The sequence below is a fragment of the Glandiceps talaboti genome, chromosome 12 (assembly GCF_964340395.1).
Source record: "Glandiceps talaboti chromosome 12, keGlaTala1.1, whole genome shotgun sequence".
NCBI classification, from domain to species: Eukaryota; Metazoa; Hemichordata; class Enteropneusta; family Spengelidae; genus Glandiceps; species Glandiceps talaboti.
Window position 1 is genome coordinate 4,948,746 of NC_135560.1, and position 24,266 is coordinate 4,973,011.

The following is a 24,266-nucleotide window of genomic DNA, read 5'->3' on the forward strand; positions in this document are numbered from 1 at the left end:
TTGCACAATTAAAATGAAATTCGGCACGCATATTTTTTGGGTAATGGCTAGAGGTGATTAGGTTTTGATGAACCACAGAGCAGATCATGGAGGGGCCCTCCAAGATCTATGAATAAACATCTTATAAATATTAATGAGGTTTTTGCCAGAATAACAATTTTGGATTATTAGGCTTTATATTTCATGTAATTTTGTATACACATTAATGTTAACAGAGTGCATGTGTCCTATAAAGCTTGTTAATGTAGCTTTTCATGCTAATAAGTAATTTGCGTCATTAACTATTTTCAGTAATTAGGCTTTATCTTAAGATATTAGCAAATATATTTATCCTCTCGCCACCTTCATTGATAACACTCCACATAGGCATAGGTCATATATTGTCAAATTTTTGCTTCAACCAACTTCAGCCTTAGGTGACCTGACCTGATCTAGCATAGTTCCAAGTATCTAACATTACCCGCTGTGATCTGACTTGACCTCTCATGGACATAGGCCAGACATTATGTCTACATTCATATTCCTATTCTTGGTTTGCTAAGTATCCAAAATCGATTTACCAGATAGTCCGTACAGCATATACCTTTATCAAAACAAATGAATCGTAAACTGACCTAGGCTCATGCCAAGCTACTTTTTTCTTGGAAGAATTTTGGCTTGCATTTTTACCTCCCGTAAGGGTACGGGAGGTATTAAAAGGGGAATGTCTGTTTGTTTGTGTGTGTGTGTGTGTGTGTGTCTGTCTGTCTATATGTCTGTCTGTCTGTCTGTCTGTGTCATCATTTTCTAAAAATCGGCTTGCTCAATTGTAATGAAATTCGGGATATATAATCTTTAGGGTAATAGCTAGACCTGATTAGGTTTTGAGCCAGATCTGTTTATGTTTAATTAGAGAAATTCAACTAATTACGCAATATCTTAAGACTGCATACGCCAATTTCAATATAAATTAGTATATTCGTTAATTATAACAACATACATTTATCCTATAAAATTCGTTGATGTATCTTAGAGCGTTAATGAATAATTTGCATAATAAATTATTTTTGGTAATTAGGCTATATCTTAAGAATACATACTTCAAATTCAACATAATTTAGTACATACATTAACCATAACAAAACACATGCCCTATCAAGTTTGTTGATGTACCTTACAGTGTTAATGAATAATTTGCATAATTAATGATTTCCGGTAATTAGGCTATATCTTAAGAATACATATTTCAATTCCAATATAATTCAGTACACACGTTAACCATAACAATCACATATGTCCTATAAAGCTTGTTGGTGTACCTTTCAGTGTTAATGAATAATTTGCATAATTTATTATTCTTGGTAATTAGGCTATATCTTACGACTGCATACTTCAATTTCAATCCAATTCAGTACATACATTAACCATAACAAATTGTGTATGTCCTATAAAGTTAGTTGATGTACCTTACAGTGTTAATGAATAATTTGCATAATCAATGATTTTCGGTAATTAGGCTATATCTTAAGACTGCATACTTCAATTTCAATACAAATTTAGTACATACGTTAACCATAACAAAGCGGATATGTCCTATAAAATCTTTTATATAGCTTAGTTTTAGCATAGTTTTTAGTTTAATGAGTTATTTGCATAATTAGTGATTCCCTTACGGGAGGCATTCAGTTTAAATCTGGTTTTATACTTGATATAAACGCAACACACGGTCAGGAAACATTGAAGACAGCTTTATTTGAATATCATTCTGGGAACAGAAAAACTTGGCAGTTATTCTACAGCAATCCTAAATTATGCGAGCCATAAGTTACAACCTATACACAGCCTAGTAGAACGAGTAGTTTTTGCAAGGTATACACGGTCGATTGTAGCCTACCTGTTGTCTTGAAGGACTAACACTTGGTATTCCACTGAGCTATCCTTTTCTGGATGAGCGACAATTCAAAGAATCAAAATTCCTGTCATTACAGGTGAATCGCATGTAGGTCTATCTCCCGGCAATCGTGTAGTTTTGGCAACCTCTGTGAAAGTCGTAAAATGTTATCTTTATTACAGCAAGTTAAATATAGCCTTCGGTCGTGAAGTGTGTTTCTCTTGTATAAAGACGTGTCACTATTTATACATGGGCGTATCTTGGTTGTGTTGTGAAACGCATATTTTTTGTACTTTTGTATCAACAACAGTTGAAAGTATCAAAGTTCAACGTGGATAGACCTAATGTTAATATCAACGATTGATACGATATTATACGATACGTTTTACGCTTTTGATAATCGGTCGGACCTGTACGACCTTTGTCCATGTACAAACATTTGATAAAGTTGTGTTGACTTTGTAGCAAAAGATAAGAAAAAAAACACAACGAAATAATACACATACAAAGTGAAAAGGAAGAAAGACAAGACAAGACAAGACAAGACAAGACAAGACAAAACATTTGATAAAGTATAATTATTCCTAAATATTGTTGCGCCAAAGAATTTAAAACAGTCCACGCTATTGTAGAACAAACCAATCTAAATATAGTGGAAAAGAAATGAAAGTGTTCTTTACTTAAGCTTGTTTGTGCTATATGGTACCACGTTGCCCCTGACAACCGATCAATGTGACCTGGTTTGAGTCACGGTGTGAATGTGGGTGTATACATGAAAATAAGAGACGGGGAATCAACTTGAATATATCATCAAGTCATCACCACAAATGAGCCGTGGTATTAGTCCTCAATGTCTATCCGTTACTTGTTCAATTACAGGCAGACATGTCTTCGAACGAAGTTACCCAGTTCAAAGTTGCAGACTGGGTTCTATTTATTGGTCTACTGGTTGTATCAGCTGCTACCGGTGTTTATCATGCCATCGCAAAGGGAGGACAGAAAACAACTTCTGCGTGAGTAGCGTTGAGTGGTATAGAGCCCTGGGTTTAGGGGCCGGTCAGTTTCTTCGGCCTGGGGGGGGGGGGGCGTGGATTTGTAGGGGGTCACCCTGTTTTCGAAATTGGCAGTAGGGGGGTCATGCTGTTTTGAAAATTGTGGATAAGGGGATCATTGTGTTTTCGATTGTGATGGAAGTAAAAAAATCCTTTTCTACAATGGCATATAGCCTTGTCTGAAATGTGGTACATCATGTAAATATATTTTCTTGTCCCTGTTTCTTAACATGAATTCTTTAATATTACTTATTAGTTCAAACATAACTATACATATACATATACATGTATTACCTAGCTACCACTCTAGTTACATAACATGTCATGTAAATATTTGGCTGTTTCACAATCAGTGCTTCCCTTATATTACACTTTGGGGCAAAAGTGAACTTGAAGGTTTCGTAATGGTAATCTTCATAGATAGTTTATAAAAGAAGTTAATCTAAATTGTTCTACTCGTCACTATGAACTTGTCAGAAGGGATTAATACACTTTCTATTTTGGACACTACATGTTATTGACACTACAAATCACCACATCTCATCAGATTCCAGTTTCTGTTATACACTAGGTATGACCACCTAAAGTTCTCTAACATACCGTTGACTTTACTATACATGCAATATTAATGCCCATATAACAATGTTAAGGGGACATTTTTATGTGATATGGGAAACTGATTTAAAACGTACATTTACGTTAGCTTTTCGAAACTTGGAAATTTTAGCTCAAAGGCTATGAACAACCTAATTATTGCCTTAATAGCAGAAAAAAACCCAGATCTGCCAGGGGGAAAACCCCAAGGACTCCCTCACCCCCAGAGGTAACTCATGCATTCAACCAACAATCAGATGTACCAACAACCTTTTTACTGTCATAATGGTATTAAACTTTTCTTAAATATTTTCACCCTATTCTAATTTGAGATGATATTGTCTTTTAAAGATGTGAAATGTTTGCCAAGATAGTCTAAAATTGCCTTAATCTCCAAATCTCCCCCACCAATGATACTACCATTAGATGAGCTGACCTTTACTACATGTATATAATGATGCCATTTAACTTTTTAAGAACATATTTCAACCCTATGTAAGTTTTAAAGAATAGTTTCTGATACTTGATGGTGCCGTCTTGTAAAGCATGGATTGAGTTATTGCTTGAAAGGGTCTGAATAGCCTAAATATTGGCTTTCAGAGTAAAAATCCTCCAGCGTTCTAGAGGGAGACCCCCTCGGACCCCCCCCCCCCACCCCACATGAGGTGAATATATCCCAGTCTCAAGCTCTTTTTCTCTTACTGTCAAGATGGTATCAAAGTATATTTCAAAAGTATTTCAACCCTATGTAGTTGCTTTTTACATGTTGGTGCTGTCTTGTAAGGCTTGGAAATTATAGTCTGAAAGGGTCTGAATAGTCTCAAAATTGACTTTTCAGTGTAAAAATACTTCAGGGCTTCTAAGGGGGAGACCCCCTAGGACCCCCCCCCCCACACACACACAAGGTGTACACATCCTAGTCTCAAGCTCTTCCGCCTACCTCCTACTGCCAAGATACTATCAAACTATATTTCAAAAATATTTCAACCCTATCTAGTTGCTTTTTACATATTGGTGCTGTCTTGTAATGCTTGGAAATTATTTTCTGAAAATGTCTGAATAGTCTCAAAATTAACTTTTCGGAGTTAAAAAACCTCCTGGGCTTCTAGGGGGAGACCTCCTAGGACCCCCATAACAGAAGTACATATTCCCATCTCAAGCTCTTCCCCCTACCTGTACATTAAAGATGTTATTAAACTACATTTGGAATATATTTACCCTGTGTAGTCAATGATTAGAATTATGATAGTGCTAACCCGGGATCTTATAAAGTAGTTGCAAGACAGTCAAGCAGTCCATACCGAGTCACGATCAAAAAATACCTGTCGTGTGAATATTATATATGAGGAGGTCATCATGTTTTAGAATTAAGTGATAGGGGTGGGGGTTTAGCCTGTTTTTGGTATTACAGATAGGGAGGGGGTCAGTGACTTTTTGTCGGCCCGATTTAAGAATCCACCTACCCCCCCCCCTCCCGGGCTGGAGAAACTGACCGGTCCCTTAGGTCGAAACTTTAAGGTTGCATTTCTTGCACCTAGGGCAATGTTTGTGAACCTGGCAAAATTAGAATCGCTCGTAGCGTATATTTTCAGCGATAGACACGAATGTACTGTCCTACTGTCATCACTGAAAAATCAGATAGTAATACCATATACTGTCTGATATGATAATACTAAATGATTGGTCGGTCGGTCGGTCGGTCGATCGATTGATTGAACAGTTTCACCTTCTCCTTTATCACCCATCTCGTCCATCGCAGTCACATCTTATATCATGCTGACGATGCTAAGGTTTTTAATTCTGTAAATGATATTTTAGACTGCTCCAAGTTAGGATAGCATCTTGGTGCAGTACATGGAAGTTGGACTTAAATCTTGAGAAATGTTATGTGATTTCTTTTGCAAATAAGAAGGAGCCAATTACTTTTAATTATTGTATTTCTGACTTTAACCTTACTCGAGGAAAGATTATTAAGGATTTAGGAATTACCTTTGTTTTTATGGTCATATTATCTGTTATATTATTAGGTTTTTGTCAAACGTAACACACAATTTTTCTCAGTTAAGAACTTTACTAACTTTATATTTTACTCTGATCCGTAGTTGCCTTGAATATGCTTCTGTTGCTTGGAATGTTTCGCACAAATCACACATAAATTTATTAGAGGGTGTTCAACGTAAATCTATCACTTTTAATAGTTATTCATATCCACACTGTTTGTGTTTTAACCGAGCTACTTATAACCAAAGCGAATTCCATTGTATAATTTTATACTTATGGCAATAAAGTTAATAATAATAATTAAGTTAATAATAATTCAATATCTTTGTTTTAAAACTCATACACAATACAATTCCAGCCAGTTTGATACTTTGTGCAGTGTTTCCAAATTACCAACTTTTATTCAGCGTCGAAGCTACCTTGATGAGTAGCTTTTATATAAATGTGTAAACGGTTTTTATGACGTCCCTGTTATCTTATCTAAGTTGTCTTTAAATGTGTCAGGAAAACTTCTGCGCTCTTGTCCCACTTTTAGACCCCCTCGGTGTAGAATAAATGTTTTTAAATTTTTTCCACTTAACAGATGTATGAAATAGTTCGATCTTCTCCTGATGTTGACGTTTTTAGTAATATTAATAAGTTTAAGGCTGACATTCGATGTGCAATTTTTAACTAATTTAATCAATTAATCAACTTGTTCTTTTCTGTATATATCTTTTTCTGTTATTATCTGTCTTATTGTGTTTGTAGTTTTCCTGACTGTATTGTGTAGTTTATTTGTACCCTGTATTTTAGGAACCAGTAAATGGGACTTGTTTCCCTTAGGATATTCCTAATAAATAAAGAATAAAGAATAAAATCGCTCTCGCTCGCTCGCTCTCTCTCTCTCTCTCTCTCTCTCTCTCTCTCTCTCTCTCTCTCTCTCTCTCTCTCTCTCTCTCTCTCTCTCTCTCTCTCTCTCTCTCTCTCTCTCTCTCTCTCTCTCTCTCTCTCTCTCTCTCTCTCTCTCTCTCTCTCTCTCATATATTCCACTCCCAGGTATCTTGTTGCTAATCGCAGGATGGGCTGCTTACCACTTGCCATGTCGTTTTTTGTTACCTTTACGTCGTCTATCGCTGTTTTGGGATTTCCAGCAGAAACATTTGGACATGGCGTCGTATATTGTTGGGTATTATTGGCCATGATAATTGGGATAACAATAATGACGTTCACGTTTGTACCTGTCATCCGGGGACTTGAAGTAATCAGTATTTACGAGGTGAGTTAGTCTCAATTAGTAAGACTGCTCTTACTTCCGTCACCACTAGAGAGTCTAGGGGGAATACTACATTGGAACGTAAAATGGCAACTGTCACTGGATCCGAACAGCTTCTGGTTGGATGAAAACGATAGCAACTCTATATATTTCACGGAAATCATGGTACATGTATAACATTTTTTTAATTTGCGGGAGGGAGGCGTAGTTGAGGAGAACATGTAGCACAAAACAGTTCGAGGATGCGAGGGGGGGGGGGCGGAGTTAAAATTCTAGTGGACTCAAAGGGAAGCTATGAAATACTTTGCGGTAGTTACTCTTTGAACCATATTCAATCTCATCTGGTAATATAATTAAGATGTCTTGATTTGTCACGATCATGTACTTTGTGATTGACATTGTGGATTACAAAATTATCTAATGATTTTGAATTCCTTACAGTATGTTTCTCTCCGATTTCATCACTCACTGCGCATCGCCGTATCATGTCTTTACCTGTTGACAACAAACCTATATATGGCTACCACATTGGTTGGACCAGCATTGGCTTTCCAAGCAGGTAGGCAAACTTGTACTTGTGACCTGTTAAAAGTAGTATTGTCAGATTTCTCGTATTAGTGATATAAAGTGGATACATCATGTACATCAACCCTCAACTTTGTATGAATCTCAATCGTGGTCACACCCAGGTTTCATATTCACATCAATCTAGTGATTAGTTCATGTTCACATCAGTGCAATATCATATAAAATTGGAACAAGTTCATCATTGTGTAGTAGCATAGAATTTTAATAATGATATGGATTAGGGGGTGGGGTGGGGTTGGGGCTCTGATAGAAAGAAGGACGTCTGTTTAACAAATTGTAAATGATGTTGGTAGACAGTCTGGCGTTGACAGACAGACAGACAGACAGACAGACAGACAGACAGACAGACAGACAGACAGACAGACTGACTGACTGACTGACTGACTGACTGACTGACTGACTGTCATTGATATAATGAACGACAAATGAACAGTTTAATATACACATTGAAATAGGCCTAACACATCAAGTCATTTTGATTGGTAAAAACAACAATGGCTAATTATGCATGTCGACTGTGATGGAATTCAAACTGCTAATTTATGTGAGTAGCGACGTGTCAATTAGTAGTCTTCAGAAGTGTTATTATTTCATTAACTCTTGTCTACTATTTCACTATGACCATCTAGTACAAGGCATAGACTATTGGATAACCATCGTCATTACAGGGGCTGTTTGTACCTTCTATACGACCTTGGTGAGTGAGGAGACAAGCAGCATTTACGGCGGGGGAGGGGTCCTGATGAGAAATTAGGGAAACCTGAGGGTGCAAAAGGAGCCCGTGAAAATTCTGATGGTCTGAAGGGGGGGGGGGCATGAAATAAATTGTTCATTATTTGAACCAAATTAGGGAGCGATCAGTTTTTACGGTCGGAGGTGGGCCGGTGACTTCTTGTTCGTGTTGTACTTAAAAACAGTGACCCCCTGTGATTCATCCACAACAAATCCGAACCCCCCCCCCCCTCCCTGACAAATAAAAAAAAACACTGTTGTCCCCCCCCCCCCCGACATCTGAAAGAAATATTCTTCTTGGCTTGCAAAAGACACTCTAGATTCTCAATGCACAATACATCACACTGCATAGTTGATTTTACTTCTTACATTTAAAGTAATTTTAAGTGTATCTGGTAAATTGGTGTCTCAAATCCATTGCTTCACATGTATAAAGCTCTTTAGACAGGAACCCTATGAGAAGTATGATTGTCTGTTAATTGACATGCAAAATATTCATGGTTTAGTACCTTAAAGTTCTAGGATATCTCTTAGATTGAGTGAACGTTAACTATTACCATTATAGATTAATTCAGCTAATTATAAAGTACAATATTTGAAATGGAGTTAATATAATTGTAAACCTAGAGGTTTCAGTAAGTTTCAAAGTAGGGAGAGAACTGGAATAAGTATGGGGAGAAGTGCACGCTATGCGTGTGTGCGCCTGCTATACAAGCGCGGGGGAGGTTGGGAGGGGTGTCACCCTCCCACGGTAAGAGCTTTTTGAAAAATGAACACCATTTGGAGGCCATTTAGAGCACCATTCAGAAGTAAAACACAACTTAATTATATCATAAAAGTATCACTAATTTTAGGGTTTCAAAAGTTTAAATCATTTCAAGTCATATTGACATAAATAATAATAAAAAAGATCAAGTAGAAAGTGAGAAAATTTGAGGAAAACATGCTCAGTGGAGGTCAGTTACTACAAATTCATTAAGTCATTTGAAAGTGTGTCTCTATTGGCTATGTTTGTGTGCAATTAAAACATGTTCGGTCAATGGAGGCACAGATTTTAGAGTCAGTCCATCCAGTAAATTTCAAGGTATTTAATTTCTTATGTGTTATGTGTACAGCTACACATGCAAGTTTTATACCACATGATGACACAATGCAACTCATGGCCTGCAATATTAAGAAGTGCTTAAAAGGTGCAATGTTATGACTCCGTGTCATATGCTTGGGATGTATCAAGAGACAAAGAGTTTATGTGATATTTGAACGTATATTTATAGCCATAAATTGTTTATGGTTTATTGTATGCACATACATTTGTTGTATGGAAATTTAAGTACAGCAGGGTGGTTCATGATTTCGTTCAGTTGTTGAAAATAAGGTGACCCCCCTTTAATTATTCACTTTGTAAAAATGATGAGAGCGAGACAGAGACAAAGAGAGAGAGAGAGAGAGAGAGAGAGAGAGAGAGAGAGAGAGAGAGACAGACAGACAGACAGACAGACAGACAGACAGACAGACAGACAGACAGACAGACAGACAGGCAGACATACAGACAGACAGACAGGCAGACAGACACTTTTTGAACAAAGTCCAAACTCAAAAGCAGTTGTTTACCTTGGACGTTTGCAAAATTGTTCACTTCATTTACCTATCATATATGATGCAGTCGATAACCAAATATTATATGAATGTGTGTGTGTGAGTCTGTCTGTCTGTCTGTCTGTCTGTCTGTCTCTGTGTGTGTCTGTGTCTCGAAAAATCTCTTTATATGTTACAAATGTAGAAATATAGCCATATATTAACAATGAATTGAGAGTAAAATTGGGGTATCCAATTTTCGTACTGTATGGTCTTCAGTAATATGTGTGGTTTGAAATTTTATTTCCCTAAGGGACTGGTCAGTTTTTTCCACCGGGGGGGGGTGGATTCTTAATTCGGGCCGATAAAAAAGTCACTGACCCCCCCCCCCATCTGTAACACCAAAAACAGGCTGACCCCCCTATCACTTAATGCTAAGACATGGTGACCACCCCCACCCCCATATATAATATTTATTCACATGACAGGTACTTTTTGATCATGACTCAGTGTGGACTGCTTGACTGTCTTGCAAATACTTTATAAGATCCCGGGATAGCACTATCCTAATTATGATTATTGACTACACAGGGTAAATGTATTCCAAAAGCAGTTTAACAGCATCTTGACAGTGAAAGGAAGGGGGAAAGCTTGAGAAGGGAATATGTACATATCTTATTGGGGATCCTAGGAGGTCTCCCCCGGGCCCTAGAAGCCCAGGTTTTTAACTCTGAAAAGTCAATTTTGGGACTATTCAGATATTTTCAGAAAATAGTTTTACAAGACAGCACCAACATGTAAAAAGCAACTACATTGGGTCGAAATATGTTTGAAATATACATGTAGTTTGATAGCATCTTGACAGTAAGAGGTAGGTGGAAGAGCTTGAGACTGGGATATGTCCACCTCATGCGGGGAGGGGGGTCCGAGGGGTCTCCCTCTAGAAAACCTGGAGGACTTTTACTCTTAAAGCCAATATTTAGGCTATTCGGACCCTTTCAAGCAATAACTTAATCCATGCTTTACAAGACAGCACCATCAAGTATCAGAAACTATTCTTTTATAACTTACAGAATATTATTGTTGGTTGAATGTATGAGTGACCTCTGGGGTGAGGGAGTCCTTGGGGTTTCCCCCCTGGCAGATCTGGAGTTTTTTGCTTCTATTAAGGCAATATTTAGGTTATTCATAGCCTTTGAGGTAATATTTCCAAGCTTCGAAAAGCTAACGTAAATGTACGTTTTAAATGAGTTTCCCATGTCACATAAAAATGGGCCCGTAACATTGGTATAGGGGCATTAATATTGCATGCATAGTAAAGTCACCGGTATGTTAGAGAACTTTAGGTGGACATACCTAGTGTATAATAGAAACTGGAATCTGATGAGATGTGGTGATTTGTAGTGTCAATAACATGTAGTGTCCAAAATAGAAAGTGTATTAATCCCTTCTGACAAGCTCATAGTGACGAGTAGATTATTTTAGATTAACTTCTTTTATAAACTATCTAAGAAAATTACCATTACGAATCCTTCAGGTTCACTTTTGCCCCAAAGTGCAATATAAGTGAAGCACTGATTGTGAAACAGCCAAGCATTTACATAGCGTGTTCTGTAACTGGTGTGGTAGCTAGGTAATTGTATATGTATACGTAAAGTTATGTTTCAACTAATAAGTAATATTAAAGAATTCATGTAAGAAACAGGGAGAAGAACAAATATTTACATGTACCACATTTCAGACAAGGCTATATGCCATTGTAGAAAAGGATTTTTTTCTTCCATCACAATCCAAAACACAATGACCCCCCCCCCATCCACAATTTTGAAAACAGCATGACAACCCCCCCCCCCCGCCAATTTCAAAAACAGGGTGACCTCCCCTACCAATCCACCCCCCCCCGGCCCAAGAAACTGACCGGTCCCTAATGTCCTTATTTTATGTATAGACGTTAAAGTCGATTGCCATGGTTTAATGTTTTAATGTAATGTACCATACGATTGTACACTCCAGAACGCGAGGGTACCGTATAAGTGTACATAAAGAAATATGTGTATGTTACGTAGCCTTCGAGGGAGGGGGGGGGGGGGGGCTACGAAAATTCATATTAAATGGCTTTTTTCCTCAGACCCCACCCCATGCCGTAATTTCTGCTCGTTCCCTAAACAGATAATTATTGATTTGCACTTTGTTAAACATTAATTACATATTTTTAGAACTGACTCTCATACAAATGTATGTATGTATGTATGTATGTATGTATGTATGTATGTATGTATCTATGTATGTATGTATGTGTGTGTGTATGTATGTATGTAATATGTATATATGTATGCATGTATGTATGCATGTATGTATGTATGTATGTATGTATGTATGTATGTATGTACAGGGTCGTAGCCTGACCAATTTTCCAGGGGGCAGAACTTTGTTTTGGTGCAATCATGCATATAAAATTTGGAAAGGTGGCTAATTTACATAAATATGCATGCAATTTACATTATATCCATTTTAGCGTACGCAATTACATATCATATATAATGTCGTATCTTTTGAAAGTAGCTGCCGAAGAGATGGCACATTCAAAGTCAAAAAAAAAAGAAATTGGATGATGCTTTCTCAAATAAGTAACACAAAATAACCCTATTTTTTCTGCCATTCCAAAAGCTTTCATAGCCCTACTTTATGTCGGAATCCAAGGTGAACTCAGTGGATTCTCCTTGTCATTATCATTATATGAAAATTGAAGGTTGGATTTTGATGTCGAAGGTACAACTCTGTTTACAAATTCAGGTCCATTCTTTCCATAGCAAATTGTCGCTTCAAAATGAATTGCGGAATAACGCTAGTGTCAGTGCAATGAGATAATTATATCAAATAGCATTTTAACCGTCGAACGTCGAACACAATTGAAAGTAGATCTTCTAAGAGTGGACCTTAAACTATGTACCTGGTTTACAGTTTTCTCCAGGTTGTTTTTCTAGAGTTGGGATGTATTTCGTATTTCTGTGGACCAAGGCATCCCAAGCGCACTGAGGCGATTTTCTACCAAAATAGACTGCTGGACACAAAGAATTTGTAATTCGCTACACTGAAAAAAGTTACAATTTTTTAACTGGACACATTTTTATTCAAAGTTAAGCCAGCGTACAGTAGAAAGACATATTAGTGAGGAGTCAGTGTAAGTACAGTCACTTTTGACTTAAATGAACCATCAATTGAAAGCGTGCGTGCTAGGAATCGTCACGTAAATAGCGATTTTAATAAAATCGCTATGTATTCGAAAAGTTGCATTTTGTCCTAGAAATCTAGGGGGGGCAGCTACCCCATGCCCCCCCCCCCGCAGGCTACGGTACTGGAACTTAAAAGAGTATGATTTACAATCCCATCATCAATAAGTTTAAAGTTACCGAGAGGCTTACCCTGAAAGCAATGTTTCATACATACATACATACATACATACATACATACATACATACATACATACATACATACATACATACATACAGTGTGTGTGTGTGTGTGTGTGTGTTTGTGTATGTATGTATGTATGTATGTGTGTATGTATGTATGTGTGTCTCTGTGTGAAGATTAGAGACATATATGATGACCCATGTGCAATGCCTCTGAAGAGACGTTTTGTAATTCAGGTTAATAAACTGTATTGCTGTTCATGTCATGCCGTATAGGGTGGAATGAAAGCTGTCATCTGGACTGATGTCTTTCAATGCATCGTTATGTTGAGTTCGGTTCTTGTTGTCATGGTAATGGCTACCAACCAGGCCGGTGGTTTAAATACGGTGTTTGAATACAACAATCACCATGGAAGGCTCGATTTTTTCGTGTAAGTTTAACATTTTCCCCACTAATATGAGTGAGTACAATTAGTTATTCACATACATATATCACTAGCAAACTTCGCACCAACAGTTATTTTGTTGAAACTTATATATATTTTTTCCCAATATTTTTCTTCATTCAGCCAAGGAAAATATGATTAACCTAAGGGGGCTTTGTATCTGCGAGTCGCTAGACGAGTAGTGACAACCCTTAGGTCATGAGTTTTTTTTCCGGCTGACTGAAGAAAAATAATGTAGAATAACAATTATACCAGTGCAATTAATATCAAAGACAAATCGGGAAAGTAATAACAATTTTGAATGTTTTGATTCATATTTCGAACACAGCAGAACCAGTGACTTATATTCCATATTTTTGTTCAACTTGACTCGTGCCTGGTATAATACAAGTAGTTACGCCTTCAATGTCATTGGTCCATTTCCAAGATATTCATACATTGATATTTGATGATGACAACCACTCCATTTGCAAGGACTCTATCCCACCGCTGCCACCTCACTGATAGTGTTAATGGCATTGGTTTATTACACCTCTACCATAACAGTTAATAATAAGTGAACTGGTGTGCAGGCACTGTATGAAATGATCGATTTATTTATTTATTTATTTAAATGTAATCAATACAGCTATAGCCAGTAAAAATCACATTATTGCAATCCCTTCATGGTATTGAGTTTGGCTTGGCTGGGACTCATCTCGGGCATAAATCAGATGTCACCATAACTAGCTAGTTAGACACTTGTGTGTATTTGAATCAGTGTGTTGTCGTCAGCAACTGATGAATTGATATTCAGAATTACTGATATTAACATCCACCCAAGTTGATTAACACTGAAATATAAAACAGTCCGTGGATTAAAAATTTAACTCGGGTCCGCCCACTTTAAATTTTAATCGCTGGACTGTTTCTTATACTTACAATACAAGTGGTGGCTGGGATGGTATGACGAAATTACAAATCAAATTATACAAAGATTTGAGTCGTTGCAAAATGTGACTCACCCCCAATTCAACAATCCCACTAAGACTTTTTTCTTTGTGTTCAACACATAGGTTTAGTCCAGACCCAACCATTCGCCTGACGTTCTGGGGTGTATTAAGTTCGACGTTTCATGCAATGGGATCGATGGTTAACCAAGGTTCGGTCCAACGAATAATGGCTGCAAAATCTGTAGGCCAAGCCAAAGGGTAACTATACAGAAACTCGAGACACGTGATTTGTTTCGTAGCGAGTTAATATATCGATAAAATTTATGCTTATAACTGATAATATTACAAAGGGAATGAAAATAATACGGATGTATTGGCGCTTGTTGAATTTCATCATAGAAACTGATGTTATTATATCTCTTTCGCATATTATCCACCATAATACGTAAAGATTATCAATAGTCTTCTGATATATATATCATGAGTCACAAGTGTCTGTGGTAAATGCAACCGGTAATACAACACTAAAGAACCGGCCAGGGTCAGTTTCCCCGGCCGTGGGGTTGGGGGTTGGGGTTCGGTGGATTTTTCCATAGGGCAGACGAAAGGTTACCCTCTCTGTAAACAGGCTGATCCCCGCATCACTTAATTAAAACATGATGACTCCCCCCCCCCCCCCCCCTCCATTTATCATATTAACATGACTGGTGGACTTCTTGGCTATCTATGTCTCGCAAACACTTTATAAGATTGAAGCATCATGTAATTAGCGACTACACAGGGTAAACATGTGCCACACTTGTGTACATCCTTTGTGAACGTAATATTTTTTCATAAGATAACCCAGCTCTGTAGCATTGGTATATTGGTATCTCTTAGTATTATCACAGAGAGCGTCTATTGTATGATAACCGACTATAATTTACTGTACATTTAAATTTATACTTCGACACCACTTTCACGCTTTAAGGTTAACTTTGAGATAATATATTGTAATTTCTAAACGTTTCTACCCATCGTTCTAAAGGACCGTGTTATTGACGATACCTTTCAAAATGGTGATGTTTTCTCTCCTGTTTGTAACTGGGCTTGCTCTGTTTGCCTTCTATGACAGTAAGCATGTTTAATAGTTTGTACTATATTAATGTACCTGATTGATAGATAAGACCAGAAGAGCTGTCTGTTCTCCTTTTAGAGAATATGTATCAATTGAACACACCTTTCTTGAATGTCTTTTCTGTTTTTATTTCTTCATTGTTTCAACCGTTTTGCGTTCATATGAAATTCTGCGTAGATACTTGTCTTTTCAAAGACTCCATTGTTTATACAGTATAATGTCTTTTCTGTAGATGACTTAACTCCACTTTGGCCATCAATCAACAGTACCTTTTCTCCGCTAGACAGTAAGTACGGGAATACATTTCAAGTTTCCTTTCGGCTTGTATTTGGTTTCCTTTATAATTATCCATGTGTTGGCATAAGTTGACAACACAAACAACAGCTGTAACATCAACAACAAAAACAATATCAACGCCTTAATCATCTTCAACAGTATCGTCCTCATCACCCCTAATCCCTCCTCCCTCATCAACCCCTCCACTAACCCCCTCCCAACCATTTATCTCCCCACCAACTGTCCCTCCATCTTCATCAAGATTGTTGGTCATTTATCGGTAGTAAAGTTTTCATAGGTTGTGATATCTTTTCATAAATTTATTTATGAAGATTTGTTACATTACAATTTATCTATGTTTATATGCAAGGGACAATCGAAATGTTATATGAAATATTAGTTTTTTGATGCAGTAAAGTATTTAGAAAGTATTCCCCAATATTCTCTTCATTCAGCCGACGAAAATAAGAGTTACCTATGGGGCATTGTCACTACGAGTCGATAGATAACACCATGATGATATGCACGAGTATTTACCGACTCAATAAAAAAATATATATACATGATCAAGAACAATTTATGAAAATTAGACACAATGAGTGCGATTTCGAGCACCTCATAGCAATGACGTTAGAAGTTAATTGTTGTGATGTATTTAATGACCAAGGTACAAATCCCATAGTTTTATTGGAACGTGTTCAACTATAATTTTATTTAACATTGAGATTTTTTGATATTTACTGAGAGTGGTTTATGCTCTTTCCGATTGAATTTATTACCGGTGTTTATTGAATCTTTAGAAGTAGAGAATAGTGTTTAATGAAGCGAACAATTATATTACCTCGAAATCATTCAATTATTTGCAGATATAACAGCTCCTCCACAAGACTGGGAGGAACCAAACTACGTGCCAAATTACCGTACCCCAGACCAGGTACAAATCTTCATCTCATACAATTGTTTGGTTTTATTTTGCAAAACATACTCTGATTTAGTAAGTCACAAGCAAAGACGGGTAACAAGAAATATTTGCCTGGAAAGACTAAACATATATTAATGATTACTGTGGCCAAGGATAACACAAATATATAGACGTACTAAAAAGAATACTAACACGTGAACAAACGCTTAAAGAGACTATGGTATAAATATTTCAAATTAGCTACATTTATTCGCCTTAACACCCCCACCAACCCCCACCCTCATTTTGAATTCCGTCTGGAAAGCCACTATGAAAATTATTAGGCTTACTGACTGCTTTTTTGTATCATCGACTCACATTAATTTTATATGTAAGTACATTTTTTTTACAATACTTCACTGACAAATTAAATGAATAAATGTCAAAAGTGTTTATGATATATCAATACAATATCTTTCTCTCGCCGGTCACTTATTTATCTTCGCGCCAACTCTTCATGGAAACGAGGTGACATGGTTCCCGTTCTATCAATTTACAGATACTTATCTTCTTCGTGAGTTCAAGATTAGGCCACATCCCAGGACTGCAAGGATTGTTTGTTTCATGTTTGTTTGCTGGTGCATTGAGGTAGGGCTTTATCATAATCAAGGTCACTATAATTCAAATATTTACATTCACAATTTATGTTTTGCTATTTAAAAAACAAGAAAACCTTTTTTTAAAAACACGTATGAAATTCTGCAACAACTTCTCCATTAATGATGCAAAAAGACTAGTGTTATGGTGTACAAATAGAACTGGAACAACTGGAGCAGAGATTATTAGTCCCCACTGCACTGGACGAAGTCCGGGGGGACTTATAGATTGGGCTCCGTCCGTCCGTGCGTCCGTCTGTCTGTGCGGGTGTCCGGTCTTGCGTCCGGACCCATTTCTTGGAAATTACTGGACCGATTTCTCTCAAACTCCGTAACAGTTGGTATAAGGACGTTCTATTGCATACATATGCATGTCAATTTATGTTGTGATACGATCCAATATGGCCACCGGGCAGCCATTTTTAAATTGATTTTTTCATGTCCAGAATCATTACTTGGACATGACTGGACCCATTTCTGTCAAACTTAGTGCAAGGACAACACACTGTGGCATACTATACATGTTAATTTATTTTGTAGTACAATCCAATGTGGCTGCTAGACGGCCATTTTGTTATGAATTTTTCATGTTCAAAGCCAGTGTTACAATCCAAAAAGGTATCAACAGTTCCCAATCAGCGGGAAGTATGTCATCTACGATGGATTGTTGATGATCATTTGAGCATAGACTCAAGTTAGCAGTCTCAAAGTAGTATGGCGCCCCCACACGATGTGATTGGTAGAGTAAAGAAATTGAGCAGGACATAGATTTTCATACCATTTATTCGTTATTCCAAAAACAAACTTGGCGACCATCTGTTTCACTTTTGTATTACGTCTCCATCATATCACATATTCCCGAAAATGACAATCAGAAGAGTGAAAATAGAATTGCTTTTCCCAAAAAAAATGATGTGCTTATCCTCATGGTAATATCCGGGAAATGTAAAGAGTGCGGTTTTCCTTTCAAATATCACTTTTCCTACAGCAGAAAGGGGTTTGGGAGAGGTACCAAACTATAAATATAGCAAATGAAATATAAATATTACATTTCTAATGAAAAAAACCCATAATTTTCATATCTTTTACTAAACTTTTTCAAGCTTAAGGGGTTAAGATTCAATATCTGACATCACTACTCAAAAACGACATCATGTTTTTCCCGATTTCCAAAAGTGTAAGCAATGCACTGTTTTTAAAAATCATCTTTGAACAAACTCTCGTCACACTGTTAATTTTATATCTGGACATTTTAATATAATAATATATAACACACTCTTTTTACACCTAGCTCAATTTCCTCAGGCCTTAATGGGATAGTTGCAGTGATATTGAGGGATATGATATTACCATGGCGACGATGGCGATCTATCCGGACTGACCAGCCGATGACACAAAATGACTTCAGAGATACCACCATAACGAAAGGACTAAGTACGTCTATACGACTGCAGCGAGTCAGTGCTCAGCTTAAAGATGACGTTACATTCACAAATTTCCAGTATTTACAATATCTTGATTTAGGACAAAACACCACTAACACCTACTTGTGTAATCTGCCACATAAAACAACAATAGTTATAGTTTGTGACCCTTAGAAAGCTGAAAGCTGTCTTTCCATAGTCGGTAGTACTCTTGATATCCCAACATGATAAATCAGTAACGCACACAAAGTTAATTCGCTTCTCTCAAGTCAGTGTATTTTTAGATGCCTGTAATGTCCATATATTTGTGTCTTTATACCCCTTACAGCTTTCTTATTTGGTATCGTCTCCACTGTTCTGGCTTTCGGTATACCCTACTTAGGAACATTCATCAAAATTTCTTCTGTGATATTTAGTTCATTTGCATCTCCGATTCTTGGTACGTTCACTCTGGGCATGTGCTATCCAAGGGCAAATACATGGTAAGTTTTCTAACTATCCATGCTTTTTTATCATATATATATATATATATATATATATATATATATATATATATATATATATATATATATATATATATATATATATATATATATATATATATATATATATATATATATATACACACAAATCAAACACTCAAATAGTATAGACGAACATACATTCTTTGACGAGAACACCAATACATAATATAATGCAATTACTACTACTACTACTACTACTACTACTACTACTACTACTACTAATAATAATAATAATAATAATAATAATAATAATAATAATAATAATAATAATAATAATATCTATTTCTTATAGAGCGCATTACATAAAAACAATCTCAATGCGCTGAACAAAAGTATAAAATTATTTTTAAATGGACATATACACAAGTATAAACATGATATGAAATAGGATAATAATACAAAGACACGGAATGACAATTAAAAGACTGAAATGTAAAAAAGTTAAAAGTTAATAATAATGAGATCTAAAAAGATGACATTTCAAGGCAGATTTAAAACTGTTCAAAGTATGAGAAGAACAAAGACATGATGGCAGGGCATTCCAAAGGCGTGGGCCGCAAATAGAGAAGGCCCGATCACCATAGTATGCAGTGTTCCCTATCGGTTGATGCAAATTCACCACTCCACCGGATTGCGACCGACGGGAACGACGGGTGGATCTAATCATTAATAAATCGCCTAGATATGAAGGCCCACACCCATTAAGAACTTTAAAAACAATACAGAGTACTTTGAATTCAATGCGCTTCTGAATAGGTAGCCAGTGTAATGAATGAAGAACTGGGGTAATATGCTCAACTTTTTTCCTTCTAACGACAAGTCTTGCTGCTGAATTCTGAATAATTTGGAGCTTACGAATTTGTTGAAGTGGGAGACCATATAATAAACTGTTGCAATAATCTAAACGTGATGTAATAAAAGCGTGAACTAGTTTTTCAGTACAACTTTGATCAAGAAGAATGCGAATTTGCCAATTTTCCACAGAGCATGAGAGGCAGCTTTACAAATATTAATAACATGATCAGACATAGTAGCCACCGAATCCATGGAAACACCAACATTGCGAACAACATTAAATGGTTGTATATCGACATCGCCAATCCGTATCTCACACCGAGGTACCGGACCTGCACCACCAAATTTAGAAAAAAAATGCACAATTTCTGTTTTACCGTCGTTAAAACAGAGCATATTATCACGCATCCACTGTCTAACTTCACTAGTGCATGACTCAATCACTGAAGTCGGAACCCGGTCACCCTCACACGTGAGATACAGTTCGGAATCGTCCGCATACATGACACAATTTAAACCATGACGGATTATGATATCCAAGGGGGCTGTGTAAAGCGTGAACAAAACAGGTCCGAGGACGGAGCCTTGGGGGACACCACAATCGAAAGACCGTGCCTTTGCCGGTGACACGACTGCTCCAACACTCACAGATTGGAATCGACCAATCAAATAGGAACGAAACCACTCCAAGGCTGAGCCCTTGATGCCATATCTATTACGCAATCTGTGTAATAAAATGTCATGTTCAATCGTGTCAAAGGCAGCAGAAAGATCAAGCAAAATCAATATTACATCTTTACGTTTATCAAGGGAGCCTAATATATCATTTTGGACTCTTAGTTTCAGTGCTATAACCCGCTCGATAAGCTGACTGGTATTTCGCGAATAAACTGTTGTCAGATAAATATGAATTCAATTGAACTGAAACAGTGCGTTCTATAAGCTTGGAAAGAAAAGGAAGATTAGACACCGGGCGGTAATTCTTAAGGATGTTTTGTCTAAGTTTGCTTTCTTTAGTAACGGTCGAAGTATAGCTGATTTACAGGACGACGGAAATTCGCCTGAGATCAGAGAGCTGTTGATAATTTGACAAATAACAGGTGCAATCTGTACGCTGCACTTCTTTAAAAGTGTGGTTGGAAATGGGTCAAGTAGACAAGACTTTGGAGGCAATGTGTTAATGAGTTTTGACACATAATCTATCGCGACGAGTGTGAAAGCGTCAAAAGAGCAGCATAAATTAACATTATATGTGTCGGAAAGTGTTGCTACTGGTAAACTTTCTCTAGGTTTTGCAATCTTAGAACAGAAAAAGTTAACAAATGTGTCAGGTAAATTACAGATATCCAAGTCGGGAAGAAATTCAGTATTAACTTTTTTACCACCTATGATATCGTTGATTACATTGAAAAGGGATCTCTGATCAGCACCGTCAATACCATCACGAAGATAGTTCGTGTGTGCTTCGTGTACTTTAGTAAAATAGGCACAACTAAACTTCTAAACTGAGTAAAATTACTGAAGGAAAAGAAGTTGGTTTTTTGTACCTTTATATCTATATTTCTTTTTAAAAAACATATCATTTAATATTTACAGAAATGTTATCCTGTATACATGAGTGTCAAATTGCCCATAATGTATTCTGCATTGGAATGTGATATAGCTAATCGACTCTATCTTTTGTATTTTCCAGGGGTGCTTTTATTGCAGTTATCGTAGGAACTAGTTGGGGCATGTGGGTCTCCCTGGGAAACGTCTTGTCAATGAAGGCTATGATTCCAGTTTTGCCATTTTACAAGGTATTGGACACTATGGTTCTATTACATGCATTTTAGAAGTTAAACCATATGGTTGATATATTTGGTTACTTGTTGGGCCAACATGCCATGATACAAATATATTATTGGATATAGATATATACGTGCTCGGTATTTTGTTTGCCAAGGCAGACCATGTGGAATTTGAATAACTAGGAATTTGAAAACACAACTAATTGAGGTTGAAGGTTGATCGTGGCATAACTTTAACTTTAAGGATACTATCCTTTCGACAATAATTTATTGGATGTGTTTATATTACAGTGAGTTCAAGATTGTTCGAACCACAGCAGTTAATGTTCAACTCCATATAACACTTGCATAACATATCTTTTCATTGTACGTACAGCACGACATTATACTCAATATTTCTGATTCGTGAAGAATGTAAATATCTTTCCTGCAGATATCTTTCGTTTGGTATTCTTTTATGAATTGGACAGTGACAGTCATATTTGGTATTGTGGTCAGTGAAATTCGACGATGTATAGTGCCGTCAGAGAGAAAGAAAAAGGTCGATCCAAAGCTGCTGTTATCCTTCTTAAGGTGGGGAAAATCAACGAATTTCAAAGTCTACTCAGAATCAGTCAACGGACACGTATTATGTTATTTTCCTAAATGAAAATATCACACAAACCCTGCTACTACAAATGTATCAACACAATCTATACCTTTTTAGATATTATTTTGAGATACAGGTAGGAGAAATATATTCAAGTCAAAAAGTTATGTTTAGCCTGTAGACAGGGAAAACAACAATCTAAGAAATACTATGTGTCCCTATGGTCAAACAATGTTCTGAGTCTTAATCAGACAGACAGATATATGCTGTGGTAAAAGGTGTAAATAATAAAGTCCTACAATAGTAGTAACAATGTATTGTGCTGTAGTACATCCTTTCTTTCAATAATGCAGTGACGAACAACATTGCTTTGTTTGCCCCCCCCCCCCCACTTCAATTGATGGGAACATTTTGACAAACATGGCCTAAATTTCTTCATGAGTAAGGTTTCAGATTTGTTGAAGGGCTCCGACAGACAGTCCCGCTGTACTGTGTTAGGTCTGTTCGTTATGGAATCGAAGCATTTCTCGCACTATACGAATCCACTCCGAATCCACTCGGTAAACTCAAACGATAACTTTTCTCCACAGACCCAAACATCCACCACATGAAGAACAGAAGTCTCCTGAACGTGTTCGTTTGACTGAACCCAATGAAGAAAAATGGAACATGTCAACAATGCAAGAAACGCCAACTCTTGTAACAAATCGATATGTGAAACTTGATCGAGAGACTAACGTATAAAGATAACACTTCCTCATATGATGTAAACTGTGTTCCAAGATCAAGTCTGGCTTTACCTTCTGACCAGGATGTTTATGTCATCATTGTGGTCTTTGGAAAGATTGTCTCGTTTAGATCTGTAACGTATAAACTATAGGGAAGATCATTGAGTAGTTACTTTAAATTTTAACCTCCACATACGGCATCTGAATAGGCGTAAGTATATTTCCAACAGCAGCGTTACCATTTTATACGAATGGTCGCAAATATTTCATGTTGATATATTTTCCTGTCAGGTGTAGTATTGCTTGGTAAGGTTTGAAGGAAATATTATAAAACATAGGGTATACAATACACATATTCCCAAATACCATCAGAGTATATATGTTAGTGTCAGAAACTTGTAGTTGATGTTTTTATCCCTGTATCGGGTAAGCACTTCTACGATAATAAGTTCATCACTAAGTCGATGGTCTAGAAAAAATACTTGTCTGATCATCAAATTATGATGACACAATATTTAGGAAGGATGTGTCTCAGGGACGAATTTTACTGATATCGATAATCATAAGTTCTTAAAATCGCTCCAAACTCCAAGCCATGTTTTAAATTTGATATCATGTGACAATTATATAGTGAATCCTAAGTTTGTCTTGATTTTAATTGAGAATGGGCTGGGGCTTTGTTGAAGCAGGTATTAGCACAAGTTTAAACAATATATTCCAACGCGCATTTCATATTAACATGATGGACATTGACATGAACATTAATTATCACGTATGTAGGTTACTTTGTACATGATTTTGTTGTTTATACTGAGTGTAAATCTGTGTGTTTGATTTTCATACAACGATTCAAAAGAAGATTTTCCATAGCGTTTGTTAGAGTCGGAAGCTCATTTTGTTCATTCGCCTTTAATAAAAAAAACCTTCTAAACTTAATGTTTTTTTTTAGCTTTTCAGTGTTTTTTTGTGTGGTAAAGTGTCCTATAAGGTATGTACTGGTAACATGAT

The 24,266-nt window shown here is 36.7% G+C and overlaps 1 protein-coding gene across 1 annotated transcript; it reads left to right on the forward strand.

Moving 5' to 3' along the window:
* The first annotated feature begins 2,755 nt into the window (after positions 1–2,755).
* LOC144443638 (sodium-dependent multivitamin transporter-like) lies at positions 2,756–23,274 on the forward strand. Its single transcript, XM_078133180.1, has 15 exons — positions 2,756–2,883; positions 6,556–6,775; positions 7,214–7,331; positions 7,990–8,057; positions 13,357–13,511; positions 14,582–14,716; positions 15,486–15,571; positions 15,808–15,861; positions 16,718–16,785; positions 17,312–17,400; positions 18,700–18,842; positions 19,161–19,314; positions 21,845–21,950; positions 22,375–22,514; positions 23,121–23,274. The coding sequence occupies exons 1-15, from the start codon at positions 2,756–2,758 to the stop codon at positions 23,272–23,274; spliced, it is 1,818 nt and encodes a 605-aa protein (XP_077989306.1).
* Positions 23,275–24,266: the final 992 nt, after the last annotated feature.